The sequence below is a fragment of the Saccopteryx leptura genome, chromosome 5 (genome assembly GCF_036850995.1).
Source record: "Saccopteryx leptura isolate mSacLep1 chromosome 5, mSacLep1_pri_phased_curated, whole genome shotgun sequence".
Classification (NCBI taxonomy): domain Eukaryota; kingdom Metazoa; phylum Chordata; class Mammalia; order Chiroptera; family Emballonuridae; genus Saccopteryx; species Saccopteryx leptura.
The window spans coordinates 109,742,063-109,760,400 of record NC_089507.1 but is presented as its reverse complement, the minus strand read 5'-3'; the positions used below and the strand labels follow the sequence as shown (position 1 = coordinate 109,760,400).

Sequence of the window (18,338 nt, the reverse complement as noted above, 5' to 3'; positions counted from 1 at the left end):
CATCTCTTCCTCTTTTGTCCCAACTTTCCCGTACGCATCACTCACAGAGGGCTTTTCCCCAAAGGTACGTGGAAACAACCGAAAACAAAGCTGCTGTCTCTGCTCCTCCTCCCTCTTGAGAGGTTTGTATAAGTGTGAAGCTTTTGCTTTTACTTACTCACATCGCCATTTCCCTGGCATGACTGTCTCTGTTCTATTCTTTTGCATCAGATCAGCAACAGCCCACTGTCAGAAGAGGCTGTGTTGGGATTTGAGTATGGGATGAGCATTGAGAGCCCTAAGTTACTACCCCTCTGGGAGGCCCAGTTTGGCGATTTCTTCAATGGCGCCCAGATTATCTTTGACACGTTCATCTCTGGAGGTTGGTTTTGGCATATGGCTGTGTAGTGGACACATGGCACCAGTCTTAGGGAAACAAATGAATAAAAGGGGGCCGTAGCTTCTTATGAGAATACTTGTATCACAGACTCTGGGGAGAGTTGGGCTTGCCCTGTTATCTACTGGGGTATGGCAGCCGTCAGAGTTCAATAAGCTGCTGGAGGGCTGGGTACCACTCAGTGGCTGTGCAGGGAGAACCTTCCCATCTACGGAGGAATGTGTTTAGCTGTAGGAAGCAGGATATGTACCTACTGGGTTCTAAGTAGTTTGACTTTTGGCTACACTCTTGGGGTTTATGGAGGAGCTATGACATGAATCACAGCAGGCAGTGGTGACATAGTGAGGATTTGTGATCACAGTGAATGACAGCCTTCACAATCCGCCTTCCTCAATCTGGGGACACTCAAGTATCTGAACATTAGGAGTTATGCATCTTTATTATTTTTAATAATTATTTATAAAAGCAATAGGTGCTTACTGTAAAAATTCAAAGTATAGGAAGTACCAGTGTGAGTCTCCCCCCAGACTCTCACCCCAGTTTAGGGGGAGCCTCTTGGATTTTGACTGTGCACTGCAGATCCTTCCCTTGATTGTTTTTCTTTGTAACTGTGTAGTTGTAAGAAACATGTCAACCAGTATCACCTCAGTAAATGTAATTTAAAGTAAAAAACAGTTAAGAAAAACAAACATGCCTTGAGGAGACTGGACTTTGACATGTCCGGAGACTGTTTCAAAGTGCCATGTCCTTACCTTGAGGACAGTCACCTGTGTTGTCGGTGTGCTACAAGGAAAGTAGGAACTGTCCAGTCTTGATAAGAGTTGTGCCTGAAGTGGAGTCAGCATGGCCCTGCTGTCCAGGGAGCCGGACGCTCACCATTGAGTTTGTCTTCCACTTGCTAAAGCCCAGGACATGTATCAGTCTAGGGTTTCAGCTGGTGAAATGGATACTTTTCCTCCCAAGTATGGTGTAACAATGCTGGACAGTACATGTAATGAAAATAGTTTTGGGGAGTCAAGCAGCGAACTAACACTTGTTCTGCTCTCCAAATCAGATCAGACCTCTCATTTCTGCTTCCTCTCCCACTGCTTTTCCAGGGGAGGCCAAGTGGCTCCTCCAGAGTGGCATTGTGATTCTCCTGCCCCACGGGTATGACGGGGCTGGACCTGACCACTCCTCTTGTCGCATAGAGCGTTTCTTGCAGGTATGTCCAGTGCCTTTTGGAGTTGTAGGAATGTTTCTTCTGCTTTTAAGGTGCTTTGAACTAGAGCTACCTCCTCCAGATCCCTAATGTGCACCATAAACTGTCAGACATTGTAGTATTTGAATGAAACATATTTAAGGTCCTGGAAGTGGCAAGCCTGGCAGCCCCATTGCCGCCACTGAGCTCTGTTGGGGCTTCTGTTCTAGATTTTGCCTTTATTCCCCCCCCCCCCGGGGCTGCCCTGGCACACACTCTCCAAATTGGAGGGGACTAGTCAGAGTTGTCAGTGTTTTGTCAGCTCGCTTCCTCTCCTCTCCTTGGCTTCTGGGGTGGGTTAGGAGCCATGTCTTAGCTTTCTGTCCCACCAGGGTCGCCTGAGATGTAATTCCTTGCCCCGACTTTTCAACCTTGTTAGCTGCTTTCAATTTTGTTTTGTCTTTAAAACAAACAGACAAACCAAGCTATTACTGTGTTTATTTCATTAGGAGAGTGAGATTCTAACAGTGCTTCCTTCTACTATCTTAATCCTACAGTAGTCAGAATCTGTATTTTTTTAAAGGTCCCTTCCAGATACTTCTTGCAATCAGCTGTGTTTGGGAACAGCCATGTAAAAATACACAGACTCAGGCAGATGGGAGCCATCAGGTCTTTCCTCTGGTTAATTCTTCATAGGCTGTGAATTCACCTTCTGGTATTTTCTATAATGGAGGGAAATACCTTTTCTCTTCATCAAGAGCCCTATGCTTCCTTTGGATAGAAGATGTCATTATGATTAAATGAGATGATCTGACTGTTACCCTTTCGTTTCTCTCCCAGATGTGTGACAGCACAGAGGAGGGAGTGGATGGGGACACTGTGAATATGTTTGTGGCACATCCCACGACGCCTGCTCAGTATTTCCACTTGCTTAGGAGACAGATGGTCCGGAACTTCAGGAAACCTCTCATTGTTGCTTCTCCAAAGATGTTACTCAGGTTCCCTGTGAGTAGAAAAAGCTGGTTGGGAGCCTTTCTCCTCTTGTTGTTATTATTATTATTATTTAACTGCATTTTTAAATTTTTCTGTATCTAATTATAGTTCTAAATTGCAGAAACACCTTTTTAGTTTTAATTGGCATTGCTGCTTGCTCTCTCTCACACACACACACACTCTCTCTCTCTCACCTTTCAAGAATAACTGGAAATATAGGTAGCTCTCTGTTTCACTTTAATGAAGGAAAGGATAGCAGATACTATCACACTCCCATTCTGGTCCCAGAGGAAACAGTTTCATAGAAAAAGTTTAAAAGTCCAAATGTACTACTGTGTTGATAATTACAAGTTGGGAATTTAGAGCATTTTGATCAAAACGAGTGGTGTTATTGCTTAACCTTTGTTTAGATTTTTTTCTGTTAAATGATTTATCATAGTTTCCTGTTTCAGGAAGCACAACATCATAACAATATAGCTTACTGTACACTGCTTTAAACATTTACATTTTTTGAAAGTGTACGTTTTCCCTGAACGAAGTGTTCAGTACACAATATATTTTTAATCACAAATATGCTAGTTTTCAAATGGCAGAGTTCAGGGAATAAATACTAGTAAGCATATATTTATCCCATCTGCTATGCTTTTTTTCAGTTTTATATGAGAATCTTAATTAGGATGTATATTCAAGAAAGTTACATTTATTTGTGTGCTACTGCTGAGATGAAATGTCAGTTACATTTTGGTTGTTTAGGACTAGCTTGTGCTTTATAGAAAGGTTTGAGAGTATAGATTTGGAATTAACTGAAGGGTGTTGAGGAAAATTGCAAGTGATGTGCTTTTCACTTAAGCAGTGCCTAGCATTTGAAGGGCAGTAAGGAAATACTCTTATGATCGGCACATGTGTGATCCTAGAGTGAATGCCTCCTTAAATTTTGTACTCCAGGCACCTCAACAGTCTTACCCTCGTTCTTACTCTGGGAGTCAATATCAAATGTAATGATATTAAATGTAATGCATGTATATTACCAAATGTTAAGTGAACTATTAGAAATTTTATTGAGACTCTCCTTTGTTGTTTGAAACTGAGACTAAAAGTTCATATTCTGCGGAGAGTGATTTGACTTTGGTGACAGGTACACAACACAATCAACAGTGTAAATGTTATGAAGATGTTTACCTGAAACCTATGTACTCTTATTTATTTATTTTTGTATTTTTCTGAAGTGAGAAGCAGGGAGGCAGAGAGACAGACTCCCACAAGCACCTGACCAGGATCCACCTGGCATGCCCACTAGGGGGCGATGCGCTGCCCATCTGGGATGTTGCTCCGTTTCAACCGGAGCCATTCTAGGACCTTAGGCAGAGGCCATGGAGCCATCCTCAGAGTCCAGGCCACCTTTGCTCCAGTGGAGCCTTGGCTGCGGGAGGGGAAGAGAGAGATAGAAAGAAAGGAGAGAGGGGAGGTGGAGAAGCATATGGGTGCTTCTCCTGTGTGCTCTGGCCTGGAATTGAACTCGGGATTTCCACATGCTGAGCTGATGCTCTACCACTGAGCCAACCAGCCAGGGCCCTATGTACTCTTATTTATTTATTTTTTAAATTTAGTGGGAGGAAGGAAGGCAGAAACTTCCTTGTGACTGGAGCCACTTTTTTTAGTACCTGAGTCAGAGGCCATGGAGCCATCCTCAGCAGCCAGGGCCAACTTGCTTTAATCAAGCTATGGCTGCAGGAGGGGAGAAGAAAAGAGAGAGAGAGAGAGAGAGAGAAGCAAGAGGGATAGGAGTGGAAAAGTAGATAGGCACTTCTCTTTTGTGCCCTGACTAGGAATTGAACCCAGGACATCCACATGCCAGGCAGACGTTCTACCACTGAGCCAACTGGCCGGGGCCTATGTACTCTTACTGATCAATGTCACGCTGTTAAATTTAATTTTCTAAACTAATTAATTAATTTTTTTTTTTAAGTATTCAGCCTGACCTGTGGTGGCACAGTGAATAAAGCATCCACCTGAAATGCTGAGGTTGCTGGTTTGAAACCCTGGCTTGCCTGGTCAAGGCACATATGGGAGTTGATGGTTTCTGCTTCTCCCCTCCTCTCTCTCTCTCTCTTTTCTCTCTGAAATGAATAAATAAAATCTTAAAAAAAATTTTTTTTTAAAGGGTTCCTATTCTGGCCCTAATATTTCATCCCTAGCCCAAGTCTAATATATAACTTATCAAATAAAAGAAGCCTTACTTGGGAGCCTTAAAAAATATCAACAGCTATCCCACAGATTTTCAAATGAAAAACTACTCTTATTAAGTAGTCAGTTATCTTCATTAAACATATAAATTCTTTTATTAATTAAAAATTAGTATGGCCATTATTAAATTCTGATTTCCTCCTGAAAGTTTGATTATTGGTGCAAATGACTTATCAGAATGTAGGTCAACCTTTTCTTTTGATGGCCAGATTGGATATGACTTGCCACATGACAAACATGACTCAGGGATACAGGAAGTTTGTGTGTCACATTGTACTTAAATCCCACTCTAATTTCCCACCTGGCTCGAACTGCAGCTCCTTTTATTTCCTGCCCTAGGAAGTGAGGATGGAAAGATCACATGATTAGTAATAAGAGTAGCTGAATAGTTAATATGAATTTTTTTAGTTATATCACAGTGTCCCAGCATCATTGTGGCTGCCCAAAATGGCCTAGCCAAAATGCCATATACCCATTTGGGACTAGATTGTAGAGAAACTCACCAAATAATAGCAAAAGGGATCAAATTCCTAACCTCAACTTCATCCATTTTGTACTCTTTAAGTTTTTTGCAACAAGCATTTACTTAAACTGAGCTCATTAATAACTTTTTTTTTCATCACTGAAATATTTACTTAATTGTTTCTACTTGTTGGGACTAATATGTTTCACTTATTAATCAAAAACTTAAAGAGCCTGACCAGGCGGTGGCACAGTGAATAGAGTGTCGGACTGGGATGCAGAAGGACCCAGGTTCAAGACCCCGAGGTCACCAGCTTGAGCGCAGGCTCATCTGGTTTGAGCAAGGCTCACCAGCTTTGACCCAAGGTTCTGGCTTGAGCAAGGGGTTACTCCGTCTGCTGAAGGCCCGCGGTCAAGGCACATATGAGAAAGCAATCAATGAACAACTAAGGTGTTGCAATGAAAAACTGATGATTGATGCTTCTCATCGCTCTTTGTTCCTGTCTGTCTGTCTCTATCTATCCCTCTCTCTGACTCTCTTTCTCTGTCTCTGTTAAAAAAAATACACTTAAAGAGATCCCTAGCCAATAAGCTCAGTTGGTTAAAGCATCATCCAGATACACAAAGGTTGCCAGTTCAATCCCTGGTCAGGGCACATGCAGGAGCAGTTCAATGTTTCTGTCTCTCTCTCCCTAGCTCTTTCTCTCTAAAATCAATAAATAAACAATTTTAAAAACTGAAAAAGAGAAATAGTTGCCCTAGCTTAGCTGTTTTGGTTCACAATATAAATTCTATAAAATGTTTCTAATTCCAGAAAATAAGCATACTTTTTATTAATGATAAAGTTTGTATAGCCTGACCTGTGGCGGCGCAGTGGGTAAAGCATCGACCTGGAACGCTGAGGTTGCCAGTTCAAAACCCTGGGCTTGCCCTGTCAAGGCACACATGAGAGCAGATGCTTCCTGCTCCTTCCCCGTCTTCTCTCTCTCTCTCACTCTCACTCTCTGTCCTCTCTAAAATGAATAAATAAAAAAATATATTTTAAAAAAAGTTTGTATGACCAAACTGAAATTTTGATTCTTAAAATTATATTGTGGCACCAGACAAAAGACAATCTTATCTCACCTCAGGAAAATAATTTATTCTGTAGTACTTATAACTGAAATTTTATTTTGGAAAGCTATTGTATTTATTAGTATATATGTTTATTTATATTCCTAGATGAGAATTTAGATCCTGTTTCTTGGTAAATATATCTTATGTAAGTAAAGGCATCGTCAACTCCTGCCCACTGTTTGATAGATTTATGGCTTTTTCCTTCCTTCTTAGGCAGCTGTGTCAACTCTTCAAGAAATGGCACCAGGAACAACATTCAAACCGGTCATTGGTGATTCTTCTGTGGATCCAAAAAAGTAAGTTGATGTGTATTTCTGTGTTCACACCTGGCAGTAGGATTTTAATTAGTGGGTAAAGAAGCTCATGTTAAGGAACCCAAGATAACCCAAATCTCCTCCCTCCGTTAAGTGTGGAGGGAGGAGTTAGAATATACATGGAAGAGTGAACTTTGGGGGCATATGTTGCTAAAGAAGGCTTGCCGGGGCATTGCATATGACTGAAGCCAGCTACAGAGCCCACTGCTTCGTTACTGAAACGCCTAAACCTATGTGGTCTCCCTTTCCTCCTGATACAGTTCTTATTTAAGGTGTTTCTCCCACACCCTACTGTCCCTTTTCTACCCAACAGTGTTAAGAGTCTAGTGTTCTGCAGTGGCAAACACTTCTATGCCCTGCTGAAGCAAAGAGAACTTTTGGAGGCCAAGAAGCACGAGTTTGCCATTATCCGAATAGAGGAACTCTGCCCTTTCCCACTGGACTCATTACAACAGGAGATGAGCAAATACAAACATGTTAAAGGTAATGGGTTCTTGGATTTTCAGATATCTAAAACCCATTGGAATACTCTCAAATGAAAAGAGGTTATGGGGGCAGTGAAAGTTATTAGGAAATTGGATCTTGTGGGATCTGAAGATACAAAAATAATGAGCCAATGTCTTCATGTCTTTTTTGGTGTTTCTTTCGATCTCCTCTTCTCTCATCTAAGACATCTAATTTCTTGATATTTTGGAGGGAATCACTATCATTTATAATAAAACAACTATAATTGTAAAAGATGAGCCTTTCAACATATGGAGCTGGAATAATTAGATGTCTTTATATACCTTATATAGAAATTAAATAAAAATTGATCATAGACCTAAATGTAAAATGTAAAGCTACAGAACTTCTATAAGGAAATCTTTGTGACCTTGGGTTATAGAAAAAGTTCTTGGATATAACACTAAAAGCATGTTCCATAAAAGAAAGATTGGACTTTATCAAAATGAAAAACTTTTGCACTGTGAAGGGCACTGCAAAGAAAATAAAAAGACAAGTCACAAACTGGAAGAAAAATATTTTAAGATAGATATCTACAGGCACTTTACTGTAGAACCAGATGGTAAATAACTATATGAAAAGATGCTCAATATAGTGATAATAAAATGCAAATTAAGCCAAAATGAGATATGGCTACATACCTATTTGAATGGCTAAAATGAAAATGAGTCCTGGCTGGTTAGCTCAGTTGGTTGGAGCAGCATTTCTATTTGGCAGGGTTGCAGGTTTGATTCCTGGTCAGAGCGCATATCAACCAGTAGATACAGGGATATGTGGAGCAATGAATCAATGTATTTATTCTCCTCCCCTCCTCTCCTTCTTCTTCTCTCTCTAAAATCAACAGTAAATAAAAATTTTAAAATAAATAAAATAGCCCCTGGTGGGCGTGCCGGGTGGATCCCGGTCGGGCGCATGCGGGAGTCTGTCTGACTGTCTCTCCGTTTCCAGCTTCAGAAAAATACAAATAAATAAATAAAATAGAAACAGGACAACAAATAGACAATATCAAGTGGTGATGAGGATGCAGAACAGCTGGAACCCTCATTCACTGCTGCTGGGAATGCAAACTGGTACTGCTACTCTGCAACATAGTTTGTCAGTTTCTTTCTTTCTATCTTTCTATCTTTCTTTCTTTCTTTCTTTCATTTTTCTTTGTTTTTTTTATCTCTTTCTTTGTTTCTTTTTTAAGTGAGAGGAGGGGAGACAGACAGACTCCCCCATGCACCCCAACCTGGATCCACCCAGCAACCTGTCTGGGGATGATGCTTAAATCAGCTGAGTTATCCTCAGTGCCTGAGACCAACGCTCTGACCAATCAAGTGCCGGGGCTGAGTTTGTCAGTTTCTTTTACAGCTATACATAGAGGTATCATACCATGAATGGTCCCACTCCTAGGTGTTTACCAAAAAGAATGGAAAGCATGTCCCCAGAAAGATCTGCATGTGAATGTTTATAAAATCTTTATTCATAATTGCTTCAAACTGGAAACAATCAAAATGTTCTTCCACCTGTGAGTGAATAAACAAATCTATGGTATATCGATACTCAAGGTCATACTACTTACTCATCAGTAAAAGAGAGTCAGCTATTGCTATCGGCCAAATCACAAATAGATTTTTCTAATTCAAGGAAGCCAAACCCCAAAAGGCTACATACTGTATGATTCTATTTATCTGACGTTCTGGAAAACACAAAATGTTTTAGCTAGAGAAAAGATCAGTGATTACCAGAGGTCAGGAGGAAGAGGAAGTGTTGAATACAAATGGACAGAATGAGGACATTTTTTGAGTTGATAGAATTGTTCTGTATCATTATTGTGCTGGTGGATATATATATTATTATGCATTTGTCAAAAAAAAGAAAAGAAAAAGAAAGAAGATAAGCAATACTATGTCATATTAGAAAAATTTGTGTGTGTGGATAGATAGATAGATAGATAGATAGATAGATAGATAGATAGATAGATACAGTGTGTATATATTTATGTTATATATGTTTATTTGAGGTACTGAGATGAATTTTCTTTTTATAGATTTTATTTGGAGTCAGGAGGAACCTCAGAACATGGGTCCATGGCGTTTTGTTTCTCCAAGGTTTGAAAAGCAACTGGCCATAAAGGTACTATGTCTGCCTCTCTTGTAGTGTTTTTATATCTTGTTTTTACTTGAGTGCCAACAAATGGTTTTATCCCTTATCAATGCAGTTCATTTAAAGATAAACTAAAATATTAAGTCTAGTTTTATATTTTATGTTTATAGCTATTCATTTTTTAAAAAATTAAATTGAATGGGAAGACATTGATCAATAAAAGTACATATGTTTCAGATAGACATCATGACTGTAGTATAATTTGAAGTCAGGTTATGTGATACCTCTGGCTTCATTTTTTTTTCTCAGGATTGCTTTGGCCATTTGGGGTCTTTTATTATTATAAACAAATAAAGTGATTTTTTATTTTATTTTTTTAAAACATGACATTGGAATTTTAATGAGGATTGCATTAAATTTGCATATTGCTCTGGATAATATAGCTGTTTTAACTATGTTGATTCTTTGGATCTATGAACATGAAGTATTTTTCCATTTGATTGTGTCTTTTTCAATTTCTTTCAATAATGCTTTCTAGTTTTCAATATATAGGTACTTCACATCCTTTGTTAAGTTTATTCCTAAGTATTTTATTTTTTTTGTTGCAATTGTAAAAGAAATTGTTGTTGGTTTTTTTCGTTCATTTTCCGAAGTTTTATCCTTGGCATATAGGAAAGCAATAGACTTTTGTATATTGATTTTGTATTGTGAGACTTTACTGTATTGGTTTGTTTTTTCTAATACACCTCACAAAAATTAGGGATCAGGGAACGTGCAGATACTCTAGTACTTTCAGCCTTCTGTATAGTGCATTTTAACCAATGAAAGAAAAGTTGGTTTTGCATCATCTCATTTGCATAATCAAACAACTTTCTTTGACTTGTCATTTGCTTTTCTGATGTTCTTGTTTAATAAAAAAAATCAAGTGCTTCTTTTTTTTAATTGCTTCATGTTCATTTTGAAATCCCCTAATTTTTGTGAGCAATATAGTTTTTTGGTAGAGTCTTTGGGGTTTTCTGTATACAGGATCATGTCATCTGCATAAAGTGATGCCTTTACTTCTTCTTTCCCAGTATGATGCCTTTTATTTCTTTCCTTTGTTTGATTGCTCTGGCTAATACTTCCAGCACTATGTTGAATGAGAGTGGAGAGAGTGGGACATCCTTGTCTTTTTCCTGATTTTAGAGGAAAAGCTTTCAGTTTTTTACCATTTAGTATGATTTTGGCTGATGGTTTGTCATATATGGCCTTTATTATATTCAGGTACTTTCTCTTTCTATACCCATTTTATTGACTGTTTTAAACATAAATGGTTGTATCTTATCAATAGGATCATATAATTTTTGTCCTTTGTTGTGTTGATGTGGTGTATTAGGTTGATCAATTTGCATATTTTGGCCCTGGCCGGTTGGCTCAGTGGTAGAGCGTCAGCCTGGCCTGCAGAAGTCCCGGGTTCGATTTCCGGCCAGGACACACAGGAGAGGCGCCCATCTGCTTCTCCACCCCTCCCCCTCTCCTTCCTCTCTGTCTCTCTCTTCCCCTCCCGCAGCCGAGGCTCCATTGGAGCAAAGATGGCCTGTGCGCTGGGGATGGCTCCTTGGCCTCTGCCCCAGGCGCTAGAGTGGCTCTGGTCGCGACAGAGCGACGCCCCGGAGGGGCAGAGCATCACCCCCGGTGGGCAGAGCGTCACCCCTGGTGGGCGTGCCAGGTGGATCCTGGTCGGGATCTATCTGACTGTCTCTCCCCATTTCCAGCTTCAGAAAAATACAAAAAAAAAAAAAAAAATTGGCATATTTTGAACCATTCTTGTGCTCCTGGAATGAATTCTAGTTGATTATGATGTATTATTTTTTTAATGTACTGTTGTATTTGATTTGCTAATATTTTGTTTAGGATTTTTGCATCTGTATTCATTAGATATATCGGTCTGTAGTTTTCTTTTTTTATATTGTTTTTGCCAAGTTGTGGTATCAGGGTTATATTGACCTCATAAAATGAGTTAGGAGGTATTGTTTCTTCTACTTTTTGGTATCCAATCTTTGAATGTTTGGTAGAATTCACTAGTGTAGCTGTCTAGTCCTGGACTTTTTATTTTTGAGAAGGTTTGTGATAATTGTTTCTATTTCCTTCCTGCTTATGGGTTTATTTAGGTTTTCCACTTCCTCATGACTCAGTCTAGGAAGATTGTGTAGTTCTAGGAACTTACCATTTGTTCTAGAGTGTTGAATTTGGTGGCATATGATCTTTCATAGTATTCTACTATGATATTTTGTATGTCTGTGATGTCTGTGGTAATTTCTCCTCTTTCATTTTGGATTTTATTTATATGAGTCATTTCTCTTCTTTCTATAGTGAGTCTAGTTAGGGTAGTTAGGGGGTTGTTAATTTTATTGATAGTTTCAAAGAACCAGCTTTTTATGGTATTAATTTTTTCTATAGTTTAGTTTTTTTGTTTTGTTTTCTATTTCATTTAGTTCTGCTCTAAGTTTTATTATTTCCTTTTTTCTGCTGACTTTGGGTTTTCTTTGTTCTTATTTTCCTAGTTCTTTCAGATGTAATATTAGGTTATTTACTTGGGATCTATCTTGTTTCTTGATATAAGTCTGTAATGATATAATCTTTCTTCTTATTACTGCTTTCACTGCTTCCCAGAAGTTTTGATATGTCATTTTGTCATTCTCATTTGTCTGTATATATCTTTTGATCTCTGCTTTTATTTCTTCTTTGACCCAATCATTTTTTAGAAGTATGTTTGTTGTTTAATTTCCACATTTTTGTGGGTTTCTTTGCTTCCTTTTTTTTCAGTTGATTTCTAATTTGAAAGCCTTATGCTTTGGTATAATTTCAATCTTCTTGAATTTGTTGAAGTTAGTTTTGTGAACCAACATATGGTCTATCCTTGAGAATATTCCATACACACTGGAAAAGAATGTATAATCTGATGTTCTGGGATAAAATGTTCTGTAAATGTCTCATGTCCATTTGGTCTAGTGCAATGGTCAGCAAACTCATTAGTCAACAGAGCCAAATATCAACAGTACAACGATTGAAATTTCTTTTGAGAGCCAAATATTTTAAACTTAAACTATATAGGTAGGTACATTCCTTATCAAGGTAGTGCCTGCACATGGTATTTTGTGGAAGAGCCACACTCAAGGGGCCAAAGAGCTGCATGTGGCTCATGAGCCACAGTTTGCCGACCAGGGGTCTAGTGTGTTGTTTAAGGCCAATATTTCTGTATTGATTTTCTATTTGGATTATTTATCTAAAGTTGTCAATGGTATGTTGAGAAATCCAGCTATGATTGGGTTTTTGTCTGTTTCTAGTTTTAGATCTGTTAATAGCTGTCTTATATATTTTGGTGCTCCCTGGTTTGGTGCATATATATTAAGAAGTGTTATGTCTTCTTGATATAATGTCCCCTTTATCATTATGAAATGTCCATCTTTGTTTTATGACCTTTGTTGTCTTGAACTCAGACAGATACCTGCTTTCCTTTGGGTATTATTTGCTTGAAGAATTGTTTCCCAAACTTTTTCTTTGAGTCTGCTTTTGTCCTTGCAGCTTAGATGTGTCTCCTGAAGGCAGCATATAGTTGAGTTTTGCTTTTTTTTTTAGGTGAGAGGAGGGGAAATAGTGAGGCAGACTTCCTCATGTGCCCTGACCAGGATCCACCTGGAAATCCCATCAGTGGCCAGTGCTCTAGTATGAACTATGTTTAGTGCCTGAGACTGATGCACTCCAATGGAGCTATACTCAGTACCTGGGGCCATACTTGAACCAATTGAGTCACTGGCTGTTGGAGGGGGAAAGGAAGAGAAGGGGGAGAAGTAAGGAGAAGAAGCAGATGGTCCCTTCTTCTGTGAGCCCTCACTGGGAATTGAACCTGAGATATCCATACACTGGGCTGACATTCTATCCACTGTTCTACTGGCAGGGCCTGAGTTTTGCTTTTTGATCCAGTCTGTTACTCTGTGCCTTTTTATTGATGAGTTCAGTCCATTTACATTTAAGGTAATTAATGATGCATAAGGATTTCCTCTAGCCATTTTATGATTTGTTTTTGGTAGCTCTGTGTCTCCTTTGTTTCTTTTCCTTTGTGTTTCTGTCAGTTGTTTTTGTTCGGTGGTATTCCATAGTTCTTTTCTCTTGTCTCCTCTTTTTTAAGCTATGTGAATTGGGTTTTTATGGGTGGTTACTGTTAGATTATTAAGAAAAAAATTTTCGGGAGAGACAAGATGGCACTGGAGTAGGCGGACATACCAACATCTACCTCTCAGAACCAAAGTGGATTACAAACTAATTTTAAGAACTATCATCTGGAAAAACCAACTTTGGACTAAACTAAGAGGACTCTTCAACCAAGGAACACTGAAGAAGCCACACCGAGACTGGTAGGAAAAGCAAAAACGTGGAGAGGGCTTCCCAGCTCCCCGGAGCAAACGACAGCTGGGAGAGACTCGCCTGGCAGGAAGTGAGTTTAGCAGAGAGGGGAGGGTCCTGAGCCCCAGGAACAAAGCCCCAGCCTGCAGCCCCAGAGCCCAGAAGAGGCGGAAGGACAGTATTTAGCTGGAAACAAGTCAGGATACTGTTTGTGAGAAAGAGTCTGATTTCTCAGACCCAGGATCCTTCTTAAAGGGGCAGTGCAGAACATCTCTCTCACAACCACTCACCCAAGGCTCCTGGGGACGGGGGGAGAGAGGAAAGGACCAGAGTAACAAGAAGAGAGTGTAATCTAGGAGGCACAGGGAGAAACATTTTGGGAGATAGCCACCCTAACCCCTGGGACGCGTCACTCCCCAAAGCTGAAGTGAATATTTCCTCCGGAAACAGCAATACCAGCAAAGGGAAGCAGGAGAGCGGCCAAACAAGCTCCCCTGTGGCACTCAGAGCAGAGTCGCATAGAAGGAGGGAGCTTTTGGGTCTACAATAGTGAGTCTTAGGGTCCGAGCTGCAACGCCCCCACCCACGCGGCTGAGGGTGCGCTGGAGTGCGGGCGGCAGCAGGAGACAAAAGCACGGTTCTGCTGGCAGGGGCAGAAGCCAGCTGGCTACCACTGGGCTCAGGTGTGAGCTCAATCTTGCCCGGCTGGGGAGAAGGGGGCGTGCAAAAGCGGTCAAGCTCAGCTGCCGGCAGCCTGTAATCCAGCCTGTGGGAGAAGGGCGGGAACCCCGGAAAGGGTGGAGACCAGTCCCTGAGCAAGGGCAGAGGAGCACAGCCTTGCCCCGCCCGTGCAACCCAGGCGTGCGGTCTGACTTGGTAGCCAGCTCCTCCCGCGGGGGTGGAGCCAAAAGCTCAGAAGAGGCGGAGTTCCGCTAATGATCTGAGCTTGGGCACTCAGTCCTGCCCGGCGGTAGAGCCAAGGCTAGCAGCTGTTCCTTGAGTGGGCTCCTCCTGCAAGGGCAGGGCGAAAGCCCGGAAACAGGTGGAGACCCGCAGCTGAGCAAAGGTGCTCGCCAGTGCCCTCAGGACCGAGCATAATGTCACACCCAGGGGTGGGGCAAAGGCCAAGGCCACCAACGCTTCTGCAACCAAGCACATGATCACAGCCACTCCCGAGAAGAGAAAATGCGGAGGCAGAGAAATACAACACAAATAAACCAAGAGAAATTCCTAGAAAAGGACTTAAGTGAACTAGAAGATATAACCAAATTACCAGATGCAGAGTTTAAAATAACGATTGTTAGGATGCTCAAAGATATTAGAACAACCATAGATGGCCATTACGAAAACCTAAATAAAGAGATAACAAATATAAAAAAGGACATTGAAATAATAAAAAAGAATCAGTCAGAAATGACAAATACAATATCTGAAATAAAGAATACAATGGAAGGAATTAAAAGCAGGATGGATGAAGCAGAGAATCGAATCAGCGAGTTAAAGGACACGATAAATAAAGGCACGGAGCAGAGCAGAAAAAAGGAAAGAGACTCAAAAAGTCTGAGAAAACTCTTAAGAGAGCTCTGTGACAACATGAAGAGAAATAACATCCACATCATAGGGGTTCCTGAAGAAGAAGAGAAAGAACAAGGGATAGAGACTTTGTTCAAACATATCATAGCGGAAAACTTCCCCCAATTAAGGCAGGAAAACATTTCACATGTTCAAAAAGCACAGAGAACTCCATTAAGGAGAAACCCAAAGAAACCAACACCAAGACACATCATAATTAAAATACCAAAGCTAAATGATAAAGAGAAAATATTAAAAGCTGCTAGAGAAAAAAAGACTATCACCTACAAAGGAGCCCCCATAAGGATGACTTCTGACTTCTCAACAGAAACACTTGAGGCCAGAAGGGAATGGCAAGAAATATCAAAGTAATGCAGAACAAGAACCTACAACCAAGACTATTTTATCCAGCAAGGCTATCATTTAAAAACAAAGGACAAATAAAAAGCTTTACAGACAAAAAAAAAAAACAAAACTCAAGGAATTTACTGCAACCAAACCAAGGCTGTAAGAAATGCTAAGGGACCTGTTGTAAACAGATCAAAGGAAAAAAAGAATATAGCAAAAGAGGAATACAGTTTTAAAGAAAAAAAATGGCAATAAACAATTACATATCAGTAATAACCTTAAATGTTAATGGATTAAATGATCCGATCAAGAGACATAGGGTAGTTGCGTGGATAAGAAAACAGGACCCATACATATGCTGTCTACAAGAGACACACCTTAAATCAAAAGATGCACACAGACTGAAGATAAAAGGATGGAAAAAAATATTTCACGCAAATGGAAATGAAAAAAAAGCTGGGGTAGCAATACTTCTATCAGACAAAATGGACTTTAAAACAAAGACCATAGTTAGAGATAAAGAAGGTCACTACATAATGATAAAGGGAGTAATCCAAAAGGAAGATATAACCATTATAAATGTCTATGCACCTAATATAGGAGCACCTAAATATGTAAAGCAGACTTTGATGGACTTAAAGGGCGAGATCAACAGCAATACTATAAGAGTAGGGGATTTCAATACCCCATTAACATCATTAGATAGATCCTCAAGAAAGAAAATTAACAAAGAAACAGCAGACTTAAAGGACATATTAGATCAACTCGATTTAATAGATATCTTCAGAATCTTCACCCTAAAACAGCAGAATATACATTCTTTTCAAGTGCTCATGGTACATTCTCTAGAATAGACCACATGTTAGGGCACAAAAGTGCTCTCAACAAATTTAAGAAGATTGAAATCATATCGAGCACTTCCTCTGATCACAATGGCATTAAACTAGAAATCAACCACAATAGAAAAATTGAAAAACATTCAAACACTTGGAAACTGAATAGCATGTTATTAAATAATGAATGGGTTAACATTGAGATCAAAGAAGAAATTTAAAAATTCCTAGAAACAAACGATAATGAGCATACATCAACTCAAAATTTATGGGACACAGCAAAAGCAGTCCTGAGAGGGAAGTTCATAGCACTACAGGCACACTTTAGGAAACTAGAAGAAGCTCAAATAAACAACTTGACCCTGCATCTAAAAGAACTAGAAAAAGAACAGCAAGTAAAGCCCAGAGCTAGAAGAAGGAAGGAAATAATAAAGATCAGGGCAGAAATAAATGACATAGAGGCTAAAGAAACAATACAAAGGATCAATGAAACCAGGAGCTGGTTCTTTGAAAAGGTAAACAAGATCGATGAACCTTTAACAAAACTCACCAAGAAAAAAAGAGAGAGGACTCAAATAAATAAAATTAGAAACGAGAGTGGAGAAATAACAACTGACGCAACAGAAATACAAAATACTGTAAGAAAATACTATGAAGAATTGTACGCCAAAAAACTAGACAACCTAGATGAAATGGACAAATTCCTTGAATCATATAATCTTCCAAAAATCAATCTGGAAGAATCAGAAAACCTAAAGAGACCAATTACAACAAATGAGATTGAAACAGCTATCAAAAAACTCCCAAAAAAGAAAAGTCCTGGGCCTGATGGCTTCACAAGTGAATTCTACCAAATATTCAAAGAAGAATAAACTCCTATCCTTCCCAAGCTATTTCAAAAAATTCAAGGGGAAGGAAGACTTCCAAACTCCTTTTATGAGGCGAGCATAATTCTGATTCCAAAACCAGGCAAAGACAACACAAAAAAAGAAAAATATAGGCCAATATCCTTGATGAACTTAGATGCAAAAATCCTCAACAAAATATTAGCAAACCAAATCCAGCAATAGATGAAAAAAAATCATACACCATGATCAAGTGGGATTTATTCTTGGTAGGCAAGGCTGGTACAATATTCACAAATCAATCAATGTGATTCATCACATAAACAAAAGGAAGGAGAAAAACAACATGATAATTTCAATAGATGCAGAAAAAGCATTTGATAAAATCCAGCACCCATTCATGATCAAAACTCTCAGCAAAGTGGGAATACAGGGAACATACCTCAACATGAAAAAGGCCATCTATGACAAACCCACAGCCAACATCATACTCAATGGGCAAAAATTAAAAGCAATCCCCTTAAGATCAAGAACAAGGCAGGGGTGCCCCCTTTCACCACTCTTATTCAACACAGTTCTGGAAGTCTTGGCAACAGCAATCAGACAAGAAAAAGAAATAAAAGGCATCCAAATTGGAAAAGAAGTAAAACTATCATTATTTGCAGATGATATGATATTGTATATAGAAAACCCTAAAGTCTCAGTCAAAAAACTACTAGACCTGATAAATGAATTCAGCAAGGTGGCAGGATATAAAATCAATACTCAGAAATCAGAGGCATTTTTATACACTAATAATGAACTGTCAGAAAGAGAAATCAAGGAATCAATCCCCTTTACCATTGCAACCAAAAAAATAAAGTACCTAGGAATAAATCTAACCAAGGAGATTAAAGATTTGTACTCGTAAAATTATAAAACATTGATAAAAGAAATCAGGGAAGATACGAATAAGTGGAGGCATATACCGTACTCATGATTAGGAAGAATAAACATCATTAAAATGTGTATATTACCCAAAGCAGTTTATAAATTCAATACAATACCAATTAAAATACCAATGACTTACTTCAAAGATAT

The 18,338-nt window shown here is 39.3% G+C and overlaps 1 protein-coding gene across 2 annotated transcripts in view; it reads left to right on the top strand.

The window, feature by feature from the left end:
* The window catches only part of DHTKD1 (dehydrogenase E1 and transketolase domain containing 1), a 68,510-nt gene that overhangs the window by 41,104 nt on the left and 9,068 nt on the right, over positions 1-18,338 (top strand). For both annotated transcript variants that reach the window (XM_066384816.1, XM_066384815.1), the window contains 6 exons: positions 211-361; positions 1,474-1,580; positions 2,397-2,561; positions 6,585-6,667; positions 6,999-7,168; positions 9,222-9,307. In XM_066384816.1, the coding sequence (XP_066240913.1) occupies positions 211-361; positions 1,474-1,580; positions 2,397-2,561; positions 6,585-6,667; positions 6,999-7,168; positions 9,222-9,307 (762 nt within the window). The remainder of the gene's footprint in view (positions 1-210; positions 362-1,473; positions 1,581-2,396; positions 2,562-6,584; positions 6,668-6,998; positions 7,169-9,221; positions 9,308-18,338) is intronic.